This window comes from Tyto alba, unplaced genomic scaffold (assembly GCF_018691265.1).
Source record: "Tyto alba isolate M040663 unplaced genomic scaffold, T.alba_DEE_v4.0 Super-Scaffold_1000006, whole genome shotgun sequence".
Classification (NCBI taxonomy): Eukaryota; Metazoa; Chordata; class Aves; order Strigiformes; family Tytonidae; genus Tyto; species Tyto alba.
Window position 1 is genome coordinate 9,196,008 of NW_024881272.1, and position 14,193 is coordinate 9,210,200.

At 37.6% G+C, this 14,193-nt stretch overlaps 1 protein-coding gene across 1 annotated transcript in view; it reads left to right on the top strand.

The window, feature by feature from the left end:
- Positions 1 to 14,193, top strand: part of CDC73 (cell division cycle 73) — a 113,945-nt gene that overhangs the window by 36,062 nt on the left and 63,690 nt on the right. The window contains exon 10 of the mRNA XM_032998543.2: positions 1,886 to 1,950. Within this exon, the coding sequence (XP_032854434.2) occupies positions 1,886 to 1,950 (65 nt within the window). The remainder of the gene's footprint in view (positions 1 to 1,885; positions 1,951 to 14,193) is intronic.

Here is a 14,193-nt window from a genome sequence, read left to right on the forward strand (position 1 = left end):
ATGTCACAGGCAAGGGGAACCCCACAGTGAGTCAGTTCGGAAAGAGAAAATGTTCCTCTGCTGATGACCTGCTGAAGCTCACAAACAACTGTCAGCCTAGATTATACACCTCTGAATTATGTCACTCCAGGTCAGCAAAAGCATCTCTTCAGTTTAGGGGAGCTCCACCAAGTGCCTGGAGCCTTGCAGAATATCACCTGAAATATTAAAATGCTGCTTGCCCAGAAACAGTCACCTTCTATAGTCAGAGAGAAAACAGCTATCCTTGGAAGTCTTGGTCAGGTGCAACTTCACTATCTCTAGCTCAAGTGCAGCTGTATGAGCCCTGAGCTAAGAATCAATGCATAATTACATCTTTAGATGAGGGGGAAAGGCACTAAGGCAATACCAACTTACAAAGGGAAGCCAAGCTTCTTTTTTTTTCCAGTAGAAAAGGCTGCATTTGTGTCTGTCTACCTGCATTTTGTGTTCTCAGAATCAACTCTGTAGTTCAGAAATGTTAAATCCTAGAAGGAGGGGTGGCCTTCAGAAGCCAAGATGAAGAAGGGCTGGAGCTGAGGTGACTTTGTGTAAAACAAAACGTGGTCAATTACACTATCTCTCTTTGCTTGGTAGGTGGTGGTAGGTCTGGTAGCATAATCCAGGGGGGAAAGCTAAAACCGCATTGTTCAGAAAGCAGATACTGATCTGCATTGTTTTCAAGGTTGTCTGGGTTTCAGTTAATGTCAATTTACTCAGAAGATCAGGAAGATGTAAGTCTTGAAAATCTTAATATTTTTCATGGGACTTTTTGTAGGTTCAGATGTGCACATTACTTTGATTCTGCATTTTTTTGGTCTGTTATGGTTTTGTGCTGATGCATTGTATGAAGGTGGTGTAATAAATGGCAAAAGTCTTACAATTCCAAATAGTTGTTTCTGCTAATACCAGTTACCTTTACACAAGTCTAGTTGAAATAGCCCAAAAGTTGCTTAGATGTGGACAGATGTTTGCTTATCATGGTTTGATTGGTGATTATTATGCCATTTTAAGTATGAATTAATTAGGTGGTTGGTGTTAGCTGACAGTAGAGGCTAGGGAATTTTACAAAAGGAAAAAATGTTTTCTTGCAAGTCCTCTTGGCACTACTCAGGAGCTGACTTTGATCTTAAAGAGCTGAGAATAGAAGGACAGAGGAGGAGTATTCAAAGGCAAACAGGCTGGTGGCAGCAGGTTTAGTCACTGAGCACTTGCAGGCTTCTGGCACTTACTTAGCATAAATTCAGTCTGATTAAAACTACTAAAAAAAACACCCCCAAACCCCAAAACAACCCTTTTTATCACCTTTCATCTGGTAGTGTTAATTTATGCAGATTCTATTCTCTGTATCATATGTCAATGACACTGTTGCTCTTTTACACTCCAGAAGTGAATTTATCATGTTAAGTGGCCACAGTTTTATAGTCAACATGTAAACTGGTTTCTTATTAATTATATTTTTCCTTTAATACAACTGTTGAGTATGTTGCATTATAATGCATTCTGGGAATGTGAGGTACTTCTCCGTTTTGTAGTGAAGAGAATTTCTGAGACTGCATTCATGTTGTAACATACTCTCACAAAGATTTAAATTTATATCCTTTCTTGGGAGTGATTTGAATGATTCCGTGCAGCAGGAAAAGCTTTTTCTGGTTACAGAAAGCAGAAACACCAAATGGACCTCTATCAAAAGAAAACAGATTTCCTAATTACTAACCAGGTTTTGTATTATGAGCAGAACCTAAACCACTGTCAATACCAAGATGTGTTCTTTGTAAAAATAATTTCCAAGGTATTTCCAGTGTTGTCTATTAGACATGAAGGCCTATGTTCCTAATGATTTACAACAGACTTCTTCCCTTTGCAGAAACGGAAGGCTTTAAAATTGACACCATGGGTACCTATCACGGAATGACTCTGAAGTCTGTAACGGTAAGCTAAAAGTCTTTTCTTAAATATGCTTTATAGAAACTATAGTGTGCCTGTATCTATCTATCTATACATCTCTTGTCAGCCTGGCCTAGGCTCTGGAAGGTCTCTTTGGTTGATTAACAGAATTGATGAAAGTTGTTCTCTGTGAAAAGATAAAACGTGTTTTGATTTGGTGTGCATGTTTTCGAGATCCTTCCTCAAGGGATTTGTCTGCAGTAAGAGGGTGTGCTGAGAAGGCTTTGCTGGCAGGTTCTTCTGGTGGAGCTGCAGCTTTTTTGTGCTTGACTGTACTAAGGTACCCAGATTTTTGCCTGCTTTATGTATGTCTATGAAGGACATCTTTCATAATCATAAGTGGTAAATCTGTACTCACAAAACCAAAGTAATAAAAGTAGGTTTTGGACTATTGTTCTGTTTCCTAGTCTGCATTTAATAACAGTAAATTTGTTTAGCAGTGGAAGAATTTGATCTCTGCATTATCGTTGATGCTTTCTAGCCTAGTGAGATAGACTTCTGTATGATTCACAATGCTGTCAGTGGAGATTGTTATACACACACGAGAGAGACCCTCAGACAGATTTCCTTTTTTTTGGCCAATATTTGTGTCCTTTTGTGGAAGGGGGTTGAATGCTCTCAAACAACTGCTGTTTTGATCTTCTGGTAAGTAGGACAGATGCTACAAAACGAATGTAGAGCCCTCATTAAGGTTTTTGCCATCTGCATACCTATATAAATCTGATGAATAGACAGCACTAAACACTCTCTTAAATCCATGCACTACTTCTAGTTTGCACTACTAATTTGAACATAAAATAGTCTCTTAAATGTAAATTTTTTTATAAACATTTAGAGCTTTTTCTTATTTGATAGAAGTTCTTGCCCAAATATTTCATTCCCAACCTTCTCTGGACTTAAAATACTATTAAAAAAAAAAAAAATGGAAGGGATTGTTTTAAGGAATAAATCTACTTAGTTCTAAATGGTGTTGGGTTTGGATTAATTCGGAACTTGATTGGGTGAAGGAAGAAAATAACCCATTATGTCTGAAGGTTTGTCCTCGAGCCTTGCGTGAATTTAGGGCAGCTTTATGAGGGATCAAGCAGTGTTGTTATACCAGGCCTAGGTTTCTGTGGTATCGTGTATCTGTTACAAATAGTAGTGACTTGAAATGATTTGGTAAATAGGTCCTGTTTAAATTGCCCTGTAGGGAGGAAAAAGGAAGGAGGAAGGAAAAAAGAAAAGAAAAAAAAGGCAAGATTACTGTAAACTAGAAATGTTGAAATGTTTTAAATTTGTCAGTGTAAAAAAGGTAAAAGTGAAGGGATGCACAGTAACTCCAAAATTTATTTTTTTAAGTTCATTAAAAAATAATTAATTTTTTCCTATTCTAGGAATCCTAGCTCACATATTCAGTATACTACCTAGAGCTTTCAGATAGAGCTATTAAACTGTCCTTGCTGGTTTTCTCCATTAAGAAAGAAAATATAACTGATATTAAATGACTAGTAAATCTTTTTGCAACATAAACTAGTACCTTTTTGAAATAACTATTTAAGAGGTATTGCATGACTGCACATAAAGCATCATCTGGTGTCATGAGAAATATTAAAACTCCATCTGTCATTTAGTGTTTTTCTAAGAAAGAACTTGTAAGGGATTTTTTGGAGCCTTATTTTCCAGACTATTAAAAAGGTGCCCTAAATGTTTAGCTCATTCATAAATTGTGGTGGCATAGTGATTTTGTGTTTCAGATGGGGAAGAAATAAATCTGTTAATTCGGTGGCACAGAAATGGTCATTTGTTTTTGTCTGAGCTACTTCATAGTGATGGACTGTATAGTTCTAACCCATAATCTTCAGACTGTTGTTTTGTATAGAATACTTAATGTCCCACCAGTTACAAATTTATTTTATGCTTTTACTCATTTTTTTCGTTTTGGTTTGTTGTGGTTTGGGTTTTTTTTTTTATTTGTGGTTTGTTCCTGTGTTTTATGCTAGACAAAACAAGAGAGGAAATGGGAAAGTAATTTCTTCCTCTAAGAAGTTTAATGGAGAAATACATTATACTCATTGACTAAACCATAAGAATGCAGAGGATAGCACTGGAATTGCATTTTACCTACATGAAGTCGTCTGCTATCCTCATAGTATTGGTATAATCCCTTTTGTGAACTCAAATGGAGTGAACTTGAAGGACTTGAAGTGTTAGGTAGCTCTTCATTAGAGGCTGTCTTCAAACTTCAGACCTTGTTTCCAGATGAATGGTGAAATTTGGAAGGTTCATTTTTATGCCGTTGTTCTCCTTGACTTAGGTAGCTCCTCTGTTTCTTCTATGGTGTTTGTTTCCATTAATGTATTTATAGAGAGCAGTTATATTCTTTTAGAACTTACTGTTTTGCTTGGCTAAACAAGTCTTATTGTGCAATAAGCTTTCAATTCTTATGGGAGTTTTCTTTTGCTAGCTATTCCAGTTAGAATTTATCTTTGTTTTTGAGCATGGAGAAGTAAAATATCATGATGGCTTCTAAGTGAGATCTCTCCAATGGTTTGTAGAAAGGCCTTAAGAATTTCTTACTGCTTATGAAATTGTAAATATTGCCACGAGAGGCATGAATTACGTATTTTACTTTATCTTCGTTCCTTATCACTTTTTCGTATCTTCTTACTTTGCTTTAGTTTTCACTTTGGTTATGAGTTGCATGTTGGGAGAGATGGTTTTTCCTCATGTGGTGGTTCATTTGAATGTTTAACGTGACTGGTAATGCTGCCTAGCTCAACTTCTGTTCTCTTTGTCACATTGATTCCTTTGGCTTCCATGTCACACATTGTCCTTTATGTTCTTTGTCTGAGGGGAACAGTTTATGGTTAGTCTTCTCTTTAAAAGGTTGATGGGGCCATTAGCTTCTAAAAGTTTTGATCCTGTTAGCAATTGAAAAAAAACTTTGTAGATGTATGCTTATTGCCTGGAGTGTAAACTGTGACCCCCTGTCTGGAGTTGTCCACCTGCTTCTCATGTAAAATTTGTAAGAACCTTTTATTTGTTTCATGTTGCATTCCCAACATGTTTCCCACTTGTACTCTGCCCTATTGCAGTTCTCTGTAATGGTTTTTCTGAAATGTGCAAAATGACTAGTATTTTTTTGTTCTTGCTGAAATGTGAGTTGTCCTAGATGCTTGTTCTTTTTAACAACAAAACAAAAACTTCTGCATCTTGACTGCTTTCTTTTCATCAGTGATGTTGGAAACTTTCTTAGCATTCAAAATTTGTGCCAGAACAGATGGTGAATGGTGGGCTTTTTCTGAAGTAATGTCAGCTAAAATAACTTGTGCTGCTGGCAGTTCTTCCCTGTAACAGGGTTTTTGCTTAATTGGCATACTTACTTTCTCTTAGGAAGAACTGACTTATTTAATGAGTTTTTATTGTGAAGGCATGATTTCATTATTCTGGACCTGGAATTGTATATAACAGGACATCTTCCTCGGCTGTTTTAAATACCTGTGACACCTTTTATTTGCCTGGGTTGGTCATATTTTAGAAACAAGTAAGCTAGTGGTGGTAGTTCTTGCTGTCTAGTTACCCAGCAGTTCCTGTTGCAAGTTGTGCAGCGGAACTTTCAGAAACCTGCAGGTACTACCTTCAGATTTCACTTCATAATCGCCTGTGTAGCAGGGCATCTTTTTTAGGTAGGAAAGTTTACTGTTTGAGATGGATCACATTAGAGTTAGGAAAGGTCTTAGATTATTGTACCATGCAGGGTGTGAGGGAATTCTGAGAAAGAATCCTAAGCTGGTATTTTTGACATGTTCTTTCTTACTTGTGTAAATTGGACATGTTCAGGGCATTAGCCTTCTGCTTGTCTAAAGAGAAATGTTAACTTGGACTGTAAGCCAGTGTCCTCTAGTGGAAGCCTAGACAGTGCATCTGACCTTTTATATAAAATGAAATTGAATTTTGGACTACTGGTTTCTGTAACTAAAATGTGTGAAGTATTTAACTGTTACTGTAGGTTGAGATGTTAAGATCAGAACAAACTAGCTATCTGCACCTATGTCAGGATACAGGAGAAGCAGCTTGTTCCGTGACGGTCTGATAAAGCTGACTTTTATAGGTTTGTGCTTAAGTGTATCCTCTTCCAAGCTGAGTGCATGCTTTGTATTGACTGTGTGCACTCACAAGTAATATCTGTTTCTCCATGGTACTAATAGTCACAGTGATGCTAGCTTTACTCATCTCTGTGGTTTTTTTCTTGACTTTATCATACTAAAGTTTTCATGACTTCAATATGAAAGAAAGGAATAGAGTGATAGCTTGTGGTGTTCTGTGGAATGATTTCCTCGAACTTCTGAGTGTCCTGACTGGTTATGAGCTGTGATTCAGTGTGGTTATAACCTTGGGTACAAGCAAATAAGATCTGCATAGTACGGCAGTAGGCCCTTGTAGAAGTAATTTTGTTGCCTTCGCTAATAGCTAGAAAGCTCTCCTGATTATAGCTTCTGGTGTCTTTCAGTGTTCATGGCTGCTGAAGCTTAGAAGCTTCGTCTTTTGTTATTGATGCTAGTAATGGAATCTGTCATTGATCATCTGCACTCATAAGCAGCCAGAGCTACTGTTGGCATTATTCCTACTGTTCAGTAAACAGTTGGATAGAACATCTCTTAGGTATTGAGATGATACCCTTACCAGATAGTTTGGGGGTTTCCTGGAAGAGTCAATATAGTTAGTGAGGGTTGCAGTTGAGGCACTTCACTTGTAGCACACTCAAATGCAAATTTCTGCGGTATATTCAAACATGTAAGTTTTATCTCTAGTAAGAAATTCTATTTAAGTTTTCAGTGTTTCTGAGTTCAGTGGTAATGTTTTTCCTACAAATTAACAAAAGTAACATCCATCTTTCCAGTGTAAACTGCCAGGCTTTACAACAATCTTGCAGTTGTAAAATTACACTGAGTAAACATATGAGACTGAGTAATTAAAGAAAATACATGACATTTCAGTTGAAACAAATACATTCCATACTCCTGACATAAAACGACTAATGAAAAAAGGGGTTCTCTGTGTAAGCCACAGTACACGCAGGCTTTATTTCAGAAGAATAGGAGGACTGGTTCAGGACCAGTAAGATCAGCAGTGTTTTTCACCAGTTTGTGTTCTGTATCAGATTTTGAGCATTAATAATAATCAACCAGCAGTGCTGCTATTGCCCTCCAAATCTTTTGAGTAAGGTATAGTCTTGGTGATGTTATTTTGACTGAGGTGGCTTAACCTCTGGTGTATTTTGCAAAGATAAGTGTATAGTAGCATGAATGGAAATGCTAGGTTTCTGGCACCTTAAAGACTGGGCCTTTGAACAGGAAGCATGCTTGGGCAGAAACAATCAACATCGTCTATGTGCATATTTTATATAAAAGACTTCAGATAATTCAGACTTCTGTGTAAGTAGGTAAATCCACGAGATCTTTTTGTAGTTTATCATGAGGAATTAAGATTGTGATTCAGTGCCAAAACTTGAAACGACTTTTCAGAAGTATATGGGGAATTGGACATTGTCTCTCAATATACAGAAAAATAGCACTAACCTTTAATAAATAAATAATCTTAAATATTAGATAGGAGAGAGATAACTACTTATCCACATGTCACCAGTTTTCTGTGTCGTGTCCTCATCTCATTAAAATACTTGAGAGCAGTGGCATTGAGGGAGGAGTCAACAAAACAACAAACTCTTTGAAAGCATTTGAAACGGGCTCTGAAGCAGAGTGTAATTTTCGTGTAGTCTGGGCATAAACTGGTCATTATTCTCAATGCAAGTGTAACACCAGCTTGCCTGCACCCCCGCTCCCCTCCGCAGGCTGAGCCGCCTTCTGTGAACTCTGTGTGTACATACTGCTCAGTTTTTAACCATCAAGAGGAGTTGAAGAAACCTGTAATAATTGTCTATTAGGAGAGTGTTCCATAGATGCTGAAGGTAGAGACTTTTGTTTTCATCGGATTTTTAAAGTTTTTTCATGTTAAGTGTATTTATCTGTAAGTAATTCAGGCATAACAGTGATGCTCTTGGTCCATGAGGGTTAAGGGCTAGGACATGATCACTAGCTCAAAAAATCCTTGAGCTGTAGAAATGGGTGTTTCCCCAGAACAGTCTGCCAGCAACCTTACATTGCTCTGGGGTGACAGATTAGAAAGCTTTGTGTGTTTACATTATTCTAATGAGAGTGGATGAAATTCAACCAAGTTCCCCAAGAACTATTACTGTTTTTTATATTTAGGGTCAACACAACAATTTCAGTGGATGGCATTTCATTGCCTCAGTCATTTTTCAACAGTAAATAAATTACTCTTCCTTAAAGAGTTTTAGGGTAAATAGTCAAGCTGATAGAGACCAATGAAAATCACATAAAAATGCTGCTTTCCAGAAAATGTGTTAGGTTGAACAATGCTGCACTCATTTCCTCAGCGATTGCAAATCATGTACATCTGTGCCAAGATATCTTGCCATTGTACTGCATTATACAATGGGACTGCCTGTTTTGTTCCTCATAGTAGGTTTTATTTTGAGACTAAGAACTGCAAATTCAAGAAAAGAAGTGTATGTTGTATAACCAGTCACACAGCTAGAAGTTAGGTGTTGCTATGTTGCCCAGAATGCTACTGAACAAAAGAGGGAGCAAGACCTGGAGCCATCTAGTTTTGTTACTGAATGAACGTGTCTGAAGTCACTGTTCTGTGTAAAACTTGATTGTGTCAGTGTGCTAAGTGTGCCTGTGGCATGCCTGTCAGGTCCTTGAGTGCTTTAAATGGAGGAGTGCCAAGCATGAGAATCTGAAGTATTTCTGAGTATACAAGTAGAGCTATAGACATCCACGGAGTGTTACTTGGAAAAGCTTGATATTAAAATTATTGATATGAATTTTAATATGACTTGGTAGTCCTGTATTGACCAAAACCTGAATGATGAAAGTTCATTTGCTAACCCTATGGGTGTCCCTTGAGAAACTAATCTGCTGTGTACACTCTGTGCTAGGACTTAGATCCTTTACGAGTGGTTTAGGAGTTACTCTCATTTGGCAAAATGATCCCAAATAAAAAAGTCTAGGGAGCTTCATTTGTGTTCTTCAAATTGGATGTCTACTTTCTGCTTGAATTGTGGATAGCTGCCTAGATTCATTTATGTTTCTTAGGTCTTAACATTTGCGTGTGATGTCTAATAATTAAAGTTTTTATAGGGCATTGCCCTGATACCAGATGAACTTGAGCTACAGGGGTTTTTTATACTTTGTCCTAATTGTTCTGATGAATCAAACATCACGTGTTTCACACAACTCACGTTAAACAATGTTGTCAACATATTTCCCTTTATAAATTATCTCCAAACATCTAGTGAATATGTAATAGCTGCATCTTCAATTTAGCAGTTTGTCATCAAATTTCTTCTAATGGGAAAAGAACATCTTAGCTCTTATCATAGAGTCATAGACCGGTTTGGGTTGGAAGGGACCTTAAAGCTCATTCATCTAGTTCCACTCCCCTGCCCTGGGCAGGGCCCCCTTCCCCCAGCCCAGGGTGCTCCCAGCCCCGTCCAACCTGGCCTGGAACCCTGCCAGGGAGGGGGCAGCCACAGCTGCTCTGGGCACCCTGGGCCAGCACCTCACCACTCTCACAGGGAAGAATTTCTTCCTCATATCTAATCTAAATCTACCTTCTTTCAGTTTAAAACCATTACCCCTTGTCCTATTACTACATGACCTTACAAAAAGTCCCTCCCCACCTTTCCTGTCCCCCCTTTAAGCCCTGGGAGGCCGCTATAAGGTCTCCCCAGAGCCTTCTCTTCTCCAGGCTGAACCCCCCCAACTCTCTCAGCCCGGCCTCCCAGGGGAGCTGCTCCAGCCCCCTCAGCATCCTCTTGGCCTCCTCTGGACCCGCTCGAGCAGCTCCGTGTCCTTCTGATGGGGGTCCCAGAGCTGGGCACAGCACTGCAGGGGGGTGTCACAAGAGTGGAGTAGAGGGGGACAACCACCTCCCTTAATATTATGTAGTGTTGTAATTTATTCACAAATTTGTAAGGTGGTATAAAGGTCTTATGGACCCAGAAGAAATGAGCATGACAGATGGGGGACCAGACGGGGTAGTTCACTTCAGTGTCCCTTCTTCTCCCTGCAACTTCATCCACATTTGCCAAAATAATCACATGGGTAGCCATCCCATTGTCTTTGAGTAAGTTTTAAGAAAGTTTTGAAGGTTTCGAATAGGCTTTGCAGTTCATGGTATAGTAACTAAATCGAAGTTACAATTCAAGTAGTTAATGATTACCTGAGTCATTTATGTAACTAATCTGAGATGACTGAGTCAAGATTTCCTTCTCTGTTCAGTTCTTGAGATTATACCATTGTCATTAGGCCATGTGACACTTTAGTGCTTGGTTATTTGGTCTTAATGGAGTAAGATACAATTCATTATTTGTGGAAACAGGTTTTCTGCTTGGTGTACTTGCTTGTGTGTAACTTAGCATCATAATCATACCTTTTTATGAGCTTGGAAAGTAGGATGGCTTGGTTGTTACCCTACCAACATCCATATGAACATGTCTAAAAGCCCAGTCTCACACGTCTCACTCATGCTACTTACTACTACTTAGTTAAGCCAAAGCAAATTCTCCTTTATGTGTGTGTCTATTTTTGTAAGTTCTGTATTTTGTCCTCATTATCAAGGCCGCCTTTGAACATTATTGAGGACTGCTGTTTCAATTTGTGGACTTTATTCTCGTGTTGCTATTTGAAATGTCCACCTCCTTTCCTTCTTGCAGTTGTGGGTTTCTTCTAGTGTTTTTTTTCCCTTATATTGAACTCTCTTTCAGTATGTGACTGTTAGTGTTTGAATCCAGCCAGAAGGTATCGCAGTGTGACAGACTTTCTTCACAGGTGTACAGTTATTACAAGAGTGTGTTATATGCAGGTGTTCTTTAGTTCTTGCATCAGAATATGTAGAGCAAAGATAGTATCTTCTAAGCACATCAAACTTGCGGAGCTCAAACTGAGGCAGATCTTTGGAGGCAAATGTTATTGAAATACTACAGTAAGAACCCTGTTTCTCAGTCTTTTAGGGATTGGATGTCATTCAGCACTATTTCAACATAGTGCACCATCACTAATGAGAAGGTCCAGTTGAAATAGCAAAATAAGTGAAACTTTTAAGTCAATTCCTTCTTGCACCATTTAAGAAGGTACTTGATTGAAGCTGCCTATATTTAGGTGTCTAACTTTATGTGATTTTATTGTTCCATCTAAATCCAGGTGGTAATCTGTGTTTTTTATGCAGCCACATGCTGTTGCTGTTGAATCTATGTCCTCGCCTTCAGGATGTTGAAATGCGTTTTATTCATCTTCACTAGGACAATCTATAGGCAAAGTCCTGGTTTAATCGGGTTTGCTACTGGTGGTCCTGGATATGGTCTGTTTCAGCATAGGCTTTCTCGTTAGGTAAATGACTGTAAAGACTATATAATGATCTCGGAATTAGTTAAAACTCACTCAACTAACATTTAGGCAATACTGATCATACCTTCCGGAATATACCTTCAATTGCAATCTGGTGAGCTTCTATCCGGAGCTGTATTTATGTTTTCAGTGAGTGAGATGCCATTGTGGAAACTACTTGTATCATTGCTACTGAAAGGGTAGTTCTTTGGTCTTTACTCATCTAAAACTCTTAAAGACACTGCTCAGCTGAGCAAGTTAAGGGGAAACCTGTGTGTGTTTGAAAGTGCATGTAGGTAACTGTTGAAAGATCTATTGTCTGGTTTAATTCTCATTTGCCACTTTGTATTTTGCCCCTCTTTATTCCCAAATGGATTGTGAGATTTTCTGGAGATTTGTGGTTTGGGGATTTTTTAACTCACAGGATCTTTGTATGTATAGAACTTCAGACTTAACCCTGAAAATACCGATCAGGTGAAAAAAACACCATGTGGCTTCTAATCTTTGTAGGCTGATAAATGCATGGTGTGTATGTGAATTTATTTGAGATAAACCAAAATCAGAATGTTTTAAGTTGTAAAAGCGACTCTCAGATTTTTGTTTGCTACTATATGAACATACTTACTATTTCAAGTAATTAAGGTTTGTCCAATGTACTTAAAATGTCAAATTTATCTAATACAGTTGGTAAATTGAAATAAATTGAACAATAACTGAGAACTGAGTTTTTACAGATATATATTTTGAGTAGCTATGGTATAAAACTTTTGGTTAGACTTCATGCAACATAATGATTAACATGTTTTTATTTCGCTTACATTACTATTGCATTTGCCAGACTAAGTTTTAGGAAGTTGAACTGTTTGGTTGGCTTGATGCTTTAGGAGACTTGGGTTGTATTAGTAGAATTAAAATATCTTGCTTTTTTGGCTCTTTGAGGTTAAAAGCAGGTGATGCTTTCCCTCCATAAAGGTGTATGAGTGGGTTTTGTGCATAAGCAACGTATATGCTTTTAAAATTCAGTTAAAGTGTGAAGCAAAACTTTGGATGACTAAGCAAAGTGATGTAGTGATGTGATAAGATTGTAGTTAACTGTCAGTCTAGTTGCTGTAAATTCATAGTACTTTTAATTTAGAATGCTTTTTTCTATTCTAGGTTTCTTAATCCATATGAGAAGTAATGTGTTCCTTTCTCTATAATCATCTAAGTCTCTCTTCTTACCTAAGTAAAGTGGGTACCTCCTCATAACTTCCCTTGACCTGGAAGGATGTGCAGTTAATGAGTTATAAAAGTTTGCTTTCAGGAGGCTTGGTGTTGCCATTTTGAGAGATGGAGAAAAGAGCACTGCCTGCCTTTCCCTCCTTGGGAGTGATTAGTTGAGGGTTTCATTTCCCTGGCTAGCAATTTTCATAAAAATTGATAAAGGCAATAACTTTTCCTGCAGATTTTATTGAGAATGAAAAGTAGTTTCAGAATATACTGTGGAAGAAGGGAGGGAATGTTACTGAAGTAGGGTGCTAACAAATCTGTGTTGGGGGCAGGGGGAGTGCCTCTCCTTTTACTTTGGAATAAGGAGTCTTGAGGGTGCATCTGCAGCAGTGTTCATCAGTCCTACTTACTAGTTACCTTTGGAGCAGTTGTAAATCAGGCAAACAGATTGCAATATTACCGAAATTAAAATGCAACTCAGTTGTCATTGAAGAAGATAACCTGGATGATAAGTTGCGTTTTATTATGGTTACTAAGTAAAACAAAAGACTTCTGAGTGGAGGGGGTTTTGTAAGGCCTGAAGCGAAATATTTTGTAGCTAATAATATATACAATGTATTATAATATACACAATATATACAGCTACCTCATATGGGTCTATAAAATCAGTTCTTTTTTAGGGTGCCATTGTATGCTGTAACAAACCACCGATTATATAGTAGGCTTCACATGTATAATTAGGTCTGGAAAATAATGTCATGAAAAAGCTTCCAAAAATATCTGGACATGAACATCAGGTGAAATGCAGATTAAAGTAGCAAAATACATAGAATACTAAATGGGTCATAATGCTACCTTAGAAATTAAAATCTAGAGGGACTCTAGACTACCTGGTGTAATGTTATGTCTAGCTTTATAGGGTAGCTTTAGAGTAGGCACAAATTTCATCTGTGAAATTTGAACATGTAAATCAACTTCCTTGTTTGTACCTGAAATATTTTTAAAATTGTATTTACTTGTTTGTTATAGTTGCCATTCAGACGAATGGAAGAATAGCTTAATCAGGCAGTTTGCTCACCTTTATTTGGATGTACTAAATATTTAATAAAGGTAACTTTCATATGCATGTTATTGTACTGTGCAGCAAAACCACATATTCAATATCTTCCTTATGTTCCTTTCCCTAGCAGTTCTCAGCAAGACTCGTAATGTTCTTTTTTATTGTTCTCTGGAAAGCTGCCTGTAGTTGGCTTGTATTATCAAATAGTGTGAACTGTAGTTCTTTGAAACATCAATGTAGGTATTAGATCCTTTTAAGTAATGAGTACCATAACAGTAATCCATATGCAGGCAACATTGTATAGATGGAAATCTACAATACACAGAAAGTATTTTCAAGTATTATTTTATCACTCCTTTATATGGAGGTGAGAGGAAAATAATATAAAAGGTAATAAGTATTCAACATCTTCCAGGTTAAGATCAAGAATGTATTAAATTGAAACAGGAGTCACTAGTATACTAATATTTGTGAAAGTTCTCCATTATGAATAAAAGTCATACC